We start from the raw sequence: 13,446 nt of genomic DNA, 5'->3' as shown, positions 1-13,446 counted from the left end.
CGTGCCTGGCACAGGGCTCGCCTCCAGTTTGTGTCAGAGGAACAGAAATGGGCTTGACCCAGGTGGAAGAAGAGACGATGAAAATCTGGGAAAGGAGACCCCTGTGCTGGTGTGGGTGAAATGTCCCTGTCCAGGACATGATGACAAGAGCTGAAGGCCAGGGGTACAGCAAGGGGGTGAGGACGCCACAGGCCAGGGGTATGGCAGGTGGGTGAGGACTGTACTCTTTAAGAACTTAGAGTCCTGTTGCTGGAGAGATGATTCAGTGGTTAAGAGCACTGACTGCTATTCCAGAGGAGCTGAGTTCAATTCCCACCACCCAAAGGCAGCTCACACCCATCTGTAACTCCACTTCCAGGGGTTCCAATGCCCTCTTCTGCCCTTCTCAGGCAGAAGGGCAAACATGTGGTACACAGGCACACATGTAGGCAAAACACCCAAACTGGCTGAAATGGGTTGAGTCCTGCTTTTGTCACTTGCCAGGTGTGTGATCCTAGGCAGGTCAGGCCCAGAAACCGAGGGTTAGCCGCTTCCCTATTTATCATCCTGTGAGGAAGACTAAATATAGAGGACCATGGAAAGAGCTGGTTTATCACTGCCCAGCACGTACACTGCTCACAGCACTGTCAGTGGTAGCTTCTCACTGGGGTGAGAAGTATGGGAGGAGAGGAATTAGCCAGGTGATCCCCACAGATCCAGTAACTCTGCAGGTGAGGTATGTCAAAATTAGTTCCTAGAGATCAAGCCAGCCAGCACCCTGCCCCTGGTAGGGATTGAGCTTTAGGTCCTTCTGATATGGAGGATCCCCCAAGACGCCCCCCCCCATTTGTGGTCTGACCAACAAGGGAAGCTGTGGAAGCTGGGCTTTCTACTTTCCCATCTTCCTTGCCTAGCCCTCTGCAGATAACATCTCCAAGCCACACTGTGTGCTGAGGGCACCTCCACAGTTCTCATGTGGGGGTCTGGTGGTAAGTGGTTGGAGCTGGGGTCCAAGCTGATCAAGAGGCCAGTGGTGTTCCTGAGGTCAGAGAAGCAGAGAGGTTAAGAAAGGCCAGCTGTGGGCCACCAGCGGGAACAAGAACATGAAGAAAAGCGCAGCGAAGTTCTCTTTCCTTCCCCACTGTCATCCTTGGCAAAGTGAGGGGTGATGGTATCTGGTCTGGTAATAAGAGCAGCAAGATGGTAGAGAGGCATGCCTGACAGACAACCCAGAAAACTTGGAAAGGGGCAACAAGACCTCTTGGATCTTTCCCCTCTCCTCCAGGTCCACAATATGGAGGGTTGATGCTAAGGGAGGAAGACTCTTAGGAAGCTCCAGGCTCCAAGAGTTCCCTTCCCTTACATTCTGCCTTTTTCTCTCCTTCAGCCCCTAGAACTTGCAGCCCTAAGCAGTTTGCCTGCAGAGACCAAATCACCTGTATCTCCAAGGGCTGGCGCTGTGATGGGGAGAGGGACTGCCCAGATGGCTCTGATGAGGCCCCTGAGATCTGTAAGTACCTCTTGCCGGCCCCTCTTTCCAGACCCTGGGCTTATGTCTTTTCTTTTGCGGGATGTGTGAGATAGGAGCAGCCAGTCTCCAGCCTGGCATGGACCTTGCTCTGTGGTTGTATTTGCCCATGACACAGCTCAGTGTCCCCTCCTGCTTCTCCAAAGTACCCTGCATGGTGCCCGGTGTGAGTAACAGTACCACCTTGGATTTCTTTTTTGGCTGCTACATTCCCAAGGCTGTTGTGGACAGTATCCTCTGGGCTATCCCTTTGACACCAGGAGATAACCAAGCTGCCTTTTCCTTCAAGCATTTTCTTCTTCCTAGCTTGGAAGCTTCTCTGGCTGGTGCTCAGTGAGTGGCCTCAGGTCCTGCCAGGAACCTGTCTGCCCTTAGTCTCCCAGGCCAAAGGCCATTGCTCTTGCTCAGTCCCTGTACCAGAAGCCCCACCCCTGTGCCCTTCCCGCCAGTCTGCCTTCCCCTGCCCCCAATAAGTGGTGTAATCAGAGGCAGCTGTTTAAACTGGGAGAAAGGTCCCCACCCAGCCTTCACTCTGCCAGTGGCCAGGAAAGGGGGTTTATAGGGTGGAGGACTTGCTGCCAGGACCCAAGAGGCCTGGGGTCTCCACCATCAGTATTCCACCCCCCCACTTCCCATGGCCAATTCTGGCTAAGGTCTAAGCTTGCTGTCTTTTCTCCTGGGCTTCATCTGGCTCTGTTCCCATCCTGTGTCCTTTCCCCATGCCTCCAGCCATGGTTATTAAGGGTACTATTAGGGTGGAAATGAAGCTACCTGCTCTCCTCTTCCTCACCCCTACATCCTGCCCTGGGGAGTGAGAGCTAAGGTTTAAGGTCTGGAGCCTCGTCTTGTCTATACAACTTCCTTTCCACATGTTTGACCCTGCGCCTGTGTGTTGGAAGGATAGAAAGCCGAGTAGAGGACTAGACTACACACTCTTGTTCATCTTTCCTTCAGCTTGATGCAAAACCCATCTTATATAATCCCCTCACATGTGTTCATACACATGCATTCTCCTGGACCAAAACAGATACACAAACACCCAGGAGACAAAGGCTCAGGCAGTTTTGTATAGCCCATGTGCATTCTCCTAAAAGTGGCTGCACAAAAACACGCAGGAAGACAGACGCCCAAACACAGGCAGTGGCAGGGGCACGTGTACACCCAGGCAGGCTCGAAGAATGGTATGGAAACTCCCCTGCCCACAAACTGTCCCCTGCACAGGCAGTGCCTGTCTGACTCTGCCAGCACTGGCACAGATGAGGCCTCTCATTTATTGTCAGTAGGCTACTGACTTTTGACCTCTCTACATCTTTCCATTAGGCCTTTGCTCAGGGCTGGAAGTCTAAAACAATACTGTTTAGGTGAAATACAGTATCAGTCACATATGCAGTTTTGAATTTTCAGGTAGCCACATTAAAGAAGGAAACAGCAATCCTAGCAGATTCCTAGGTGAGGCAGAGGCAAAGGGAATCTCTGTGAGTTCAAGGCCAGCCAGGTCTACAAAGTGAAGCCAGCACAGCCAAGGTTACACAGAGAAACCCTGTCTTAGGGGAAACAAACAAGCAAAACCAAAACAACAACAAAAGAAACAGCTAAATTAATTTGAATATTTTTTATCAAATGTACTAGAAACATTATTAGAGATTCTGAGAGCTCTTTTGCCCTCTTGATATTTGATGTGTAGTGCTACCTTAGCACACTTAACAGTGGGAGCTGCATATGGCCAGTGCTGTGTACATGAGTTGTCTCACTTCTAGGCTTTGTGCCTCACTCAACACCTAGCTCTGAGCTCTGAAAACACAGAGAGGTAGTTTGTGTGTGTTTGTTTATCATTTGAGCTCCTTTCTGCCAGGGACTGTGCTTTCTTAAGCTCATGAAAACATTCCACATCTGCCTTCTGCCTGTGTCCTGATTATAGAACATTGAGACTGTAGGGTCGATAAGCATGGAGTGTTCAGAAGTAGGCCCTAGCTTTCTTGCTCACACAGCTGTCCCCACATGTGTAGCTATTGCTGTGAGTGGTATAGCTGCAGGTAGAAGGGTCTATCCAGTCCCTCAGACTTTTTGAGATCTAAAATGCACAGCTGCCTAAAATGCCGGTCTCGTATTCCTCACCTAGCCACCTGAGGTGAGATGAGAGACAGAGATGAGAAGACAGCTACTCAGGCAGCTCCGTCATGCCTTCACTTCTGTTTGCTTCCAGGTCCACAGAGTAAAGCCCAGAGATGCCAACCAAATGAGCACAATTGTCTGGGGACTGAGCTATGTGTTCCCATGTCTCGTCTCTGCAATGGAGTCCAAGATTGCATGGACGGCTCAGATGAGGGTGCTCACTGCCGAGGTAAGGGCTCCCACACTCTCTCCCATGTCATTGGATACTCCATCTCTTCACTCAACATTGGGTGGGGTGGCCAGTTCATCATCCAAGGACAGTCTTGAGCTTCAGTGTGTATGAGGTCTTGTTCTGCTTCCACACCCAGATTTGTCAGTGAAATTTGTGGGCCCCTTAGGTTTGGAGATCGATCAACAGCCCTATGGACTTCAGCTTTGGAGCTGATTAGCTATGTGTGTTTGGTCAAGCCACTCCCTCTTTTCAAGTTTAACTAGTAAATGAGAACCCAGCACTTTTACACTGTTTGTTTTTAGTAGTGGACTCCTCTCTTTAAAAGCTTTCCTGTCTGACTCCTGAGTGTGAGCACAGAGGAACAGAGGTGCTGTGCTCAGAGTTAGGGTAGCTAGGGACTGAGGGTTTGTTTCACTGATCCTGAGCCCTGGAAGGCTCCTCCAGAACTGTGAATCTTGGAGGGGTACAGAAGGTGCTGTGGTCTTTCCTTTCCCGGCAGCCCCAGCATCCTTGGAGCTGGTTGACAGGAAAGCCATGTGGTCTGAGGAGGGAGCATTTGTGACAAGTCATACTTCGTAGCTGTGGTGGCAGTTTGAGAGGAATCGTGATGTGGAAAGTGACAAAGCTCCAGGCCCGGCCATTAGAGAAATAGTAGCCTCTCTTTTTGTGCCCTGGGCTCTGGGCCTAGAGGAAACAGGCCTTGAGGAGGGCAGTCATGGGAGTGGGGTGAGGCCAGCGTCATGTGTCATACACATGTCAGAAAACATCTGCTTGTGGAAGGCGACACATCTGGAGTCCTTCACTTAGGCAGGGACTGTGGAGCAAGGGGGTTTGTGGGAGACTATTTTTTTTCTCCTTTCTTTTGGCTGATTTCATCTGGAGCTCTTGGGATGAGATACGAAAAGAGAGTTTCGGGCTCTCTTCAGCCCTGTGTCCAGTATTAACCAACACTGTATGCCCAGGTTTGCCCCCTTCTTGAATGCCTTTAGTTTCTTAAACAAAACTTTGACTTTGGACCTCCCCCAGTATTAGAGGAACCCTTCCCCCAAGCCTTCTTTTCTAGATTTCCCACAGCAGGCAACATTTGCACTCTTGGCAAAAGCCTGGAAAAGCTGCACATTTAGGCTCTCTGGTCAGAGGTGGGCAGAAGGAATAACGGAGGCCTGCCCCTCATCCCAGCTCCTCCTGGCAGGCTTAGTGCCCTAAACACCTTAGCTACTCAAGCTGCTCCCTCCTAGGTGAGGGAATGAGGCGCATGCACAAAGGGGTCTTTGTGGCCTAGTCGCCTGGCCCCAATCAAGCCCTTAACTGGGTCGCTGGTGGGGGCACTGTTCTCACCTCTCCCCACCCTGTCCCTGTCTTACTCCCTGTCTCCCCTGTGGAAGTGGGTCATGGCAGAAGGAGGAACTCGTTTTATTTTCCTCTTCTTCCTCCATCTGGACTCTGGGTCTTTCCTCCAAGCACTTCCCCCCAACCCCAGAGCTCAAAGATGATTTAGAACAGCACTTCTAGGCCAGAATACAAAAGCAGTTGCATTGCCTGCCCTTTCTTCACCCTCAGCTGGAGCTCACGTAAAACCTCCCTTTAGGTGCAAATGGGCAAGAAAGGGACAAGCTTCACTGTCCCTTCCTGTTGATCCTATCGAAATATCCAAACCCATCCTAGCGGGAAGACACAGATGTCCCGGGAGACAGAGCAGGAAGAGCCAGTACCAAGTTGCAGTTGACTATGTGATCTTGTACCTGCTGTGGAGGCCCTTTCTGGGCTTTGCAAAATACTGCCATTGCTTCCTCAGTCCCCTCCTTCTCGGACATGGTAGCCTTTACTTCAAAGCAGTTTCTGAAGGGTGACTGGAGGTGGAGGAGGGGTGCTGCCTTGGAGTGACCTGAGTATGTCTGTCCTGCCCTTATGCAGAGCTCCGGGTCAACTGTTCTCGAATGGGATGTCAGCACCATTGTGTCCCCACACCCAGTGGGTCCACATGCTACTGCAACAGCAGCTTCCAGCTGCAGGTAGATGGCAAGACCTGCAAAGGTATGTGAACACAACTGTGTGTGCGATGTGTGCATGAGGGGGCTGGCTGTCAGATGGGCAGAAGCAGGCCTGGGCTTGGGGAGGAAAATAAAAAATGAGGGTCCAAGGGGCAGTCCAGGCCTGGTGTGACTGCCAGCACTAAACACTGCTTTCAGCAGACCTTTGAAAGTTCTTAAAAAAAAAAAAGAAAAAAGTAGATTGCATGTGAATTTTGCTGTAAAAAAATTTAAAATTAAAACATTAGCCAGATGGTGTGGCTCACACCTGTAACTCCAGGACTTGAAAAGCTGAGATAGGTGAATTGCTGTGAGTTCCAGGCCAGCCTGGGTTACAGAGTAAAAGCCTTTCTCAAAAACAAAACAAAACAAAACAAAAAAACAAAACAAACAAACAAACAAAAAAAAAAAACAGTTTCTTTACACTGTTCCCATCTCCCTGAGGGTCAAATCTTCTAGCGGGGCACCCTGCCCCTTTATAAGCCCTCTCTTGTATCCATGTTCTCACCAAAAATCTAACTGGAAGTATTGCTTATGTGTGTGTGTTTTTTTTTTTCCATAAGTAATGCCACAAGGTAGGTATCACCTACAATGTTTTTCACTCCTCAGTAAGTCCTGGGGCTCTCCCCCCACCCCCATGATAGGATGCCGAGATTTACCTCACTCATTAAAAACCACTGTGACGTGTTACTCTCACCACAGTTTACTTCACCATTTCCCTATTGATGAGTAAGATGTTCCCAATTTTTCTCTGTCACAAACAGCGTAAACGTTTCTGTCTTAAACTGCCTGCCTCAAGTCTGCACAGATTCTACTGTCACAGCTATTCTTGGCCTCTCTAGGTTGCACTACTGCATCTGCCTTGTTCTGCTTGCTCCCTTTCTTCCTTCCTCCCTTCTTTCTTTCCTTTTTTATGTGTATGAGTATTTTGCCTACATATGTGTATGTGTATCATACACATACGTGATGCCTGTGGACAGAAGAGAGGGTCGGAACCCTGGGATCAGCATTATGACCGTGAGCCACCGTCTGGGTGCTAGGAGCTGAGCCCAGGTTGTCTGCAAGAGCAACAAGTATTCTTATGCACTGAGATGGTTCTTAACTGTCTGTCCAGTGTTTTTATGTGTATGAGTGTGGTACCACATGCATACTTGGTGCTTGAAGAACTCAGAAAAGGGTGTAGGAGCCCCTGAAACTGGCATGACTAATGGTTAGATCATCATGTGGGTGCTGGGAACAGAACTTGGGTCCTCTGGAGGAGCTGTAAGTGTTCTTAACCATTGAGCCATCTCTGCAACACCTTGCCTTTTATTTTTAATGTGGTGCTAGGGATCGAACACAGGGCCTTGCACATGCTAGGCAAGTGCCCTGCCACTGATGTACACCACTTTGCCTTTTTTCAACACCAATAGCCATCTCCTGTTATACTATCTCCTCTAAGCCTAAGATTTTCCTTATTATAACATCAGCCTTCTATTTATTACCAGAAGGTAAGTTTCATGAAGACAATAATGTAGTTTTGCTGTTAATGTAGTTTTGTTGTGTCTTCCATACCTGCCCCATCTGCCATCCAAGAAATGTTTTCTGGATGATAGCGCACATGACTGAGCAGAGTAAATTCCAAAGCTGTGTTTGCTGGGCAGGATGTTTGCACATTCAGAACTAGAATCAATCCTGTCAGTCAGCTAGGGGTATCTGAAGGCTGCAGTAGAACAACCGCTTTCTCATTTGTCTCTCCTGGCAGATTTTGACGAATGCTCAGTGTATGGCACCTGCAGCCAGCTTTGCACCAACACAGACGGTTCCTTCACCTGTGGCTGTGTGGAAGGCTACCTGCTGCAACCCGACAACCGCTCCTGCAAGGCCAAGAATGGTGGGTGGGGCTGCCCATGGCCACAGAGCCAGGGATCTCAAAAGTCAGATGTCCCAACTGCCCTTTCTCTGTCCCATCCTCAGAGCCAGTAGATCGGCCCCCAGTGCTACTGATTGCCAACTCTCAGAACATCCTAGCTACGTACCTGAGTGGAGCCCAGGTGTCGACCATCACACCCACCAGCACCCGACAGACCACTGCCATGGACTTCAGTTACGCCAACGAGACCGTGTGCTGGGTGCATGTCGGGGACAGTGCTGCCCAGACACAGCTCAAGTGTGCCCGGATGCCTGGCCTGAAGGGCTTTGTGGATGAGCATACCATCAACATCTCCCTCAGTCTGCACCGTGAGTCATTCAGAGGGCAGGGGAGAGCGGGGAGATGGGCAAGAGTGACCCTACTTGGAAAAATTAGACAGAATAAGCCCTCTTTGGGGCAGGAGGCCAATCAAAATCCCTCTGAAAGAGGCTGAGACAGGGGTTTATGCCTCTTTAGAGCAGAAGCAGAGTGATGGCTATTCTTCCCTTACACTCTGAGCTGTCTTTAGATGGCTGGTTCACATCTGGTTCAGGTCTAAGGGAGGCCTCAGCAGAGAAGTGAAGAGGGCAATGAATGGTCACTCTCCAGAGAGCAGGGACTGTCCCATCTCTTAAAGAGGAGTGTGGATGACACTACAGAGGGGGGTTCCCATACAGCAGGAGCTGGAACTAGGGGAAAAACTAAGAAGGGTAGGGGAGAGGTGTTGTTAAGTAGCAGAGGGCTGAGGAGCCTGAGCCTGGCTTGGTTTGGGCTTCCATGAAGTGCTCTTACCCTCAGGAGTGTGTCCAGAAAGGACTTCGCTCCTCAGGGTAGGTGCCAAGAACCTGAGCCTATTTCTGGTCAGTGGCAGTCAATGAGAATAAGGGAAGAGCCACAGGCTACTTGAGCATTTAGGATATGCTGGCCGTTCCCATTCAGGCTATCATGGGACCAGCTCCTGCATTGCTGGCTCCACATCCACTCTGACACCATCACACAAACAAACAAAAAGTGCCTCATAGTCAACAGCTGGCCCAGTCACTTTCCCCGAAAAGCCACATAGGGCTGAGGGGAGGGATCTGGCCTGTGGTTGACTTGTCCCTAGACCTCAGGCAACTGGATCTCTGACCTTGAATAAACCAGAACTACTCGCCTCAACTTTGGTTCCCTAAATTGCATAAGAGGTTGCCACTACTCTGTCCAGATTTGGTAAACTGAAGTAAAAACTAGTGGTTAATAAAGCCCTTACTAATGAGGCTTTGGGTTATGAACTTTGGGTCCTTACAGGTTTTTGTTTTATTTTGTTTTTTGGTGATGCTGGTGCTGAAACCAGGGGCCTCAGTGGCAGATGCTAAGTGTGCATTCTATGGTGGGGTGTATCCCCAGATTTTGTAGTAAGTCTATAAGCTTCTTTCTTCTGGGCCTGTGAGGCTCCCCCATAGAAAGTAAAGGTTCTGTGAGGTTATGAAGGATTCAGTTTGAGTGAGAGGGTCCTTTGAGGGGATGGAGGAGAACAGAGGAACCCGAACTCCTTAGGATACTGCTCAAGCATCAGCCTCCAGCTGCCCCGAGCTATTAGTGTTCAAGGTTCACCTGTGATTGGATGTCTGTCTTTCTGGAGTGCACGGCAAAGACTTGCCAAGCACCTGAGGGATGGGCAGCTCAAGGAGCCCTATATGGAGAGATTAGAGACAATTGCCCGCTCTGTGTTCCTGTTCACCATCCCACTCAACAGGCCTGCTTGGGTGAAGAGATTTGGCAGTGGCTGCCCCTTGCCTCAGGGCCAGACAGTGGTACACTGGGTAGGTGGCTATGTCGTGCCCTCTGAGAACCTTCTGAACTTCTGCCATGGCCTGGCCCATTCTCCTGACTTCCTCCCCAAAGAAGCAGGAAGTACCTTGGGTAGATACCCTCCCTTGGCAAACAGATTGGCTTTGCCTCTCAGGCTTTGGGACTTCACTGGGCCTCTGGGACAGAGTCCAGGGATCTGAAAGAGACCAACGTTCTTGGTGAAAATACTCTAGGGGAGAATGAGTGGGTTCCTGTGTGCCCCAGCTTCTATTCCTCCCTACCTCATCCCTGCCCCCACTCCTGACGCCAGAGTGTCTGGTTGTCACCCTGAGGATGGTTGTTTGCTCTCATCCCACAAACTAATTATGGGCCCTGGGTTGAGAATGTCGGAAATGCCTCTGTAACACCCTCCCCCAACCCTGGTAAGTCCCCTTCCTCGGGAGGAGGCCTGCCCTGGGGTCAGGAGCTCCAGGAGACCAGGTTACACACCTGCACAGGGGGCTGCTGTCCTGTTATTAGCTCCCTAGAGGATGAAGGAGAAGTCTACCACCTTCTGCCTTTTCAGTTCTCGAGGGCGACTCTCCCTGCAATCCTCTACATCTTCCCTGTGACTCTGACCTCTCTGAAACTCTTGGGGACATGCCCAAAGCTGGATAGTGGGAAAGGGGGATTGGGAAGTTGGGGTGTATGTCTTATGTTTGAGAGGTGGGGAGCCAGTGAGGACAGCCTGCTGGTATGGAGAGATGGGGGAAGCCTGCCTCAGAGAAACCTCTGCCACCAGAAATAGATACAAAGAAGGAAGGAAGCTGGGAAGGGAACCTGTTCACATGGGCCCTGAGGCATGGGGACCAGTCTGCTCTGCATCCTGAGAGCCTCCAAGGGCCCCTCCAAGGCCCATTATTTCATCCTTCAGATGGCACAGGCTACTAAATCCATCTTCCCTAGGCCCATGGTTGTGCTGTCCTAGATTGGGGTGGCTTTCTCTTCTTTCATCTTAGCTACAGCTCAGACCCACTTCTGCCTACTCACCTGGGAGACCTGAGGTTTCCAGGCCACAATGGGTCAGAGCAGAAGGGCAGGAAGAGAGCTGCGAGTGCAGCTCATGGCAGGCCCTGAGTTCCATTCCCAGTCCTGAAAAGGAAAAAAAGGACTAGTGGAGTTGACCTTGAGGACAGAGAAATCACTTGAGCCCACATCTGAATACAGCAAGAGCCTTACTTTAAAAGATAAGGAAATAAATAATTCTTTCCTTTTGAGAGTGTTCATAGTTTTTCCAGAGAGGCTGTGATCATTTCAGCATGTGCAAGCTTAAAACAAACAAACAAACAAACAAAAAACCCCAACAATGTTGTTAATGGTTTTAATTTTTTATATTTTATTAATTACTGTGTGTGTGCGTGCGTGTGTGCATTGGTGCACACATGAGTCATGGGAGACATGGAAACCAGAAGACAACATGTGTGAGCCCTTCGCTATGTGGGTCTTGTGTGGGTCTTGGGGGTTTAATTCAGGCTTTGCAGATAAGCCATCTTGCCAGCCCTCTTAACAGGATTTGTTTTGTGTTTTTAAGACAACTTGTGCAGCCCAAGTTGACCTCCAGCTCCTTACACAGCCAAGGCTGGCTTTAAAGTTCGATCCTTCCTGCCTCTAGGCCCCAGTTGTAAGGTTTAGCTTTACAGCTACGTCCTTATCTGACATTATCTTAGAAAATTCCTATACTATAATTTTATTATTAACTTCTTGGGGCATGTATATGTGTGTGCACTTGTGCGTTTATGTGTGTGTGTGTGTGTGCACATGCATGCAAAGGCCAGAAGTTGATGTTAGGTGTCTTCCTCCAAAGCTCTCTACCTTATTTTTTAATTATTATTACATATGTATGAATGTTTTGCCTGTGTGAATGTCTATGCATGCCTAGTGCCCAAGGAGGCCAGAAAAGGACATCAGATCCCTTGGAACTGGAGTTACAGATAGTTGTTAGCCATCATCTAGACGCTGGGTCCTGAGGAGTAACAAGTGCCCAAAACCCCTGAGCCATTGCCTCAGCCCCATTGTCTGCCTTGTTTTTTGAGGTAAGGTCTCAGTGAACCTGGAGCTTTCTGATTCAGGTAGACCAGATGACCAGCGATACTCCAGTGTCCTGTGTCTGCCTCTCTGGTGCCTGGATTAGAAGTGTGCACTGCCATTGTGTACCACATTTTAAAAACTTTTTAGAGACAAAGACTTGCTGTGTAGCTCTGACTGGCCTGGAATTTTATATGTAGACCAGGCTGGCCTTGAACTCACAGAAATCTGCCTGCCTCTGCCTCTTGAGTGCTAGGATTAAAGGCATGTGCCACTACCAAATTCAACAACAACCAGCCTTTTAAAGTGTTTGCCAGGAATAGAACTCAGATCCTCATGCCTAGGGATTAGCACCGCTGACTGAACCATCTCTCTATCCCTAATTAGTTAGCTTTTAAAAACTCTGTAGACCAGGCTGGCCTTAAACTCATTATAATCCTCTTTCATTGGCCTTCCAAGTGCTGAGGTTGTAGGTGTGAGCCACTATGTTTAGCTTTAAATCTATGATATATAAAATGGTAAATAAATAGTATTATAACTATATACATATATGCATACATACATATACATATTTTGTAAGTGATACTCAAAGGACTAATGTTCTCAAGCTGAGTCCCAAGAGGGTCAACAGGCCTGATATTTTCAGAGCCTGCTCTACCTCTTTGGTGCCCTGAGTAGGACAAGTGGTCCAGTTTACCGACCCCTCTCCCACCCCTCCTCAGCTTAAATTCCTCTGCTGAAGGGCTCTGGTATGTTCCCATCCCTCTTCTGAGGCTGTCTCCACTGTAAGGAGGATGAGGCTCAGGGCAGGTGAGGCTGCAGGTAGAGGACTGGAAGGAAAGAGCATTTGAAGTTGTCTTAGGCCAGGGTGTCTCTCCTGAGATATGCTGCATGAGATGAGAAGGCCTGGAAAAGGACCCCAGTGCTACAGGCACCAGATTTGCAGAACAAGTCCTTAAGCCCAGCTGACCACCTTTGCTTTTCTCTCCCTCCTATCCACCTTTTTAGTGGTGGAGTGGGTGAATATGTTTTAAAAATCACAAAGGAAATGGAATAGTGATTTTTCTTGAGGGAGTTGCATCCTCACACCTTCCATGCTGTTTGCAGAATCCTTCAGAAGCTGGACATCATGGCTCATACCTGCAGTCCCAACATGGAAGGCAGAGGCAGGAGGATGGTTAATGCATTCCAAGCCAGCCTGAGCTACAGAAGGAAAAACACAAAACAAAACTTGCACAAAACACCAAAATGGAACATTTTTCCAGAGTTCACATGTGAAGGCACTCCCTCCTTTGGCCTTTCCGACTTCCATAGGATGTCATGGTACTAAGGAGGTCTAGCCACTCTGTCCACTAGCCCAGGACCCCCACACCGTGGCTTCTCACCCCCCTTCCTGGTTTCCTAGTCACTAACAGCACTTTCTTGCTCCTCCTCTCCCAGCCAGCACCAGCCCTGTGTCTCTGGGCCGGGATCCAGCTTGGTCTTCTCCTCCCCTGCTGTCTCCTTGAAGTTGCCTCCCAAGCCAGCATACCCCCAGCTCTGTCTTCCCTGTTTTCAAGCCAAAGGAAGTAACTTAAGCAAGACAGACATTTCAGAGCCAGTGAGAATTTCTCAATTGTGCAAAGACCCTAAGCTAGGCAGAGCAGATCCAGGCATTTCATCCATGGAATCCTGGCTGGATGGACAAGCAAGGGGGGTGGGGAGGAAGGGGGCTCAGGGGAATAAGTAATGGGTAAATTCTGGACTTGCTGGCGGGACAAGGAGAGCTGAAGTCAGGATTTGGTAGCAAATGGGAACATGAGACCATGTTATTTAGTAA

General features: G+C 49.4%; 1 protein-coding gene across 1 annotated transcript in view; it reads left to right on the top strand.

Annotated features, from left to right (window-relative positions):
- Lrp1 (LDL receptor related protein 1) overlaps nt 1-13,446 on the top strand; it is a 77,573-nt gene that overhangs the window by 6,902 nt on the left and 57,225 nt on the right. The window contains exons 2-6 of the mRNA XM_055611970.1: nt 1,367-1,489; nt 3,711-3,848; nt 5,766-5,885; nt 7,626-7,754; nt 7,838-8,101. Coding sequence (XP_055467945.1) covers nt 1,367-1,489; nt 3,711-3,848; nt 5,766-5,885; nt 7,626-7,754; nt 7,838-8,101 — 774 coding nt within the window. The remainder of the gene's footprint in view (nt 1-1,366; nt 1,490-3,710; nt 3,849-5,765; nt 5,886-7,625; nt 7,755-7,837; nt 8,102-13,446) is intronic.

The sequence above is a fragment of the Psammomys obesus genome, unplaced genomic scaffold, assembly GCF_907164565.1.
Source record: "Psammomys obesus unplaced genomic scaffold, mPsaObe1.curated_primary_1811, whole genome shotgun sequence".
Taxonomy (NCBI): domain Eukaryota; kingdom Metazoa; phylum Chordata; class Mammalia; order Rodentia; family Muridae; genus Psammomys; species Psammomys obesus.
This window is presented reverse-complemented; position numbering and strand designations above follow the sequence as displayed.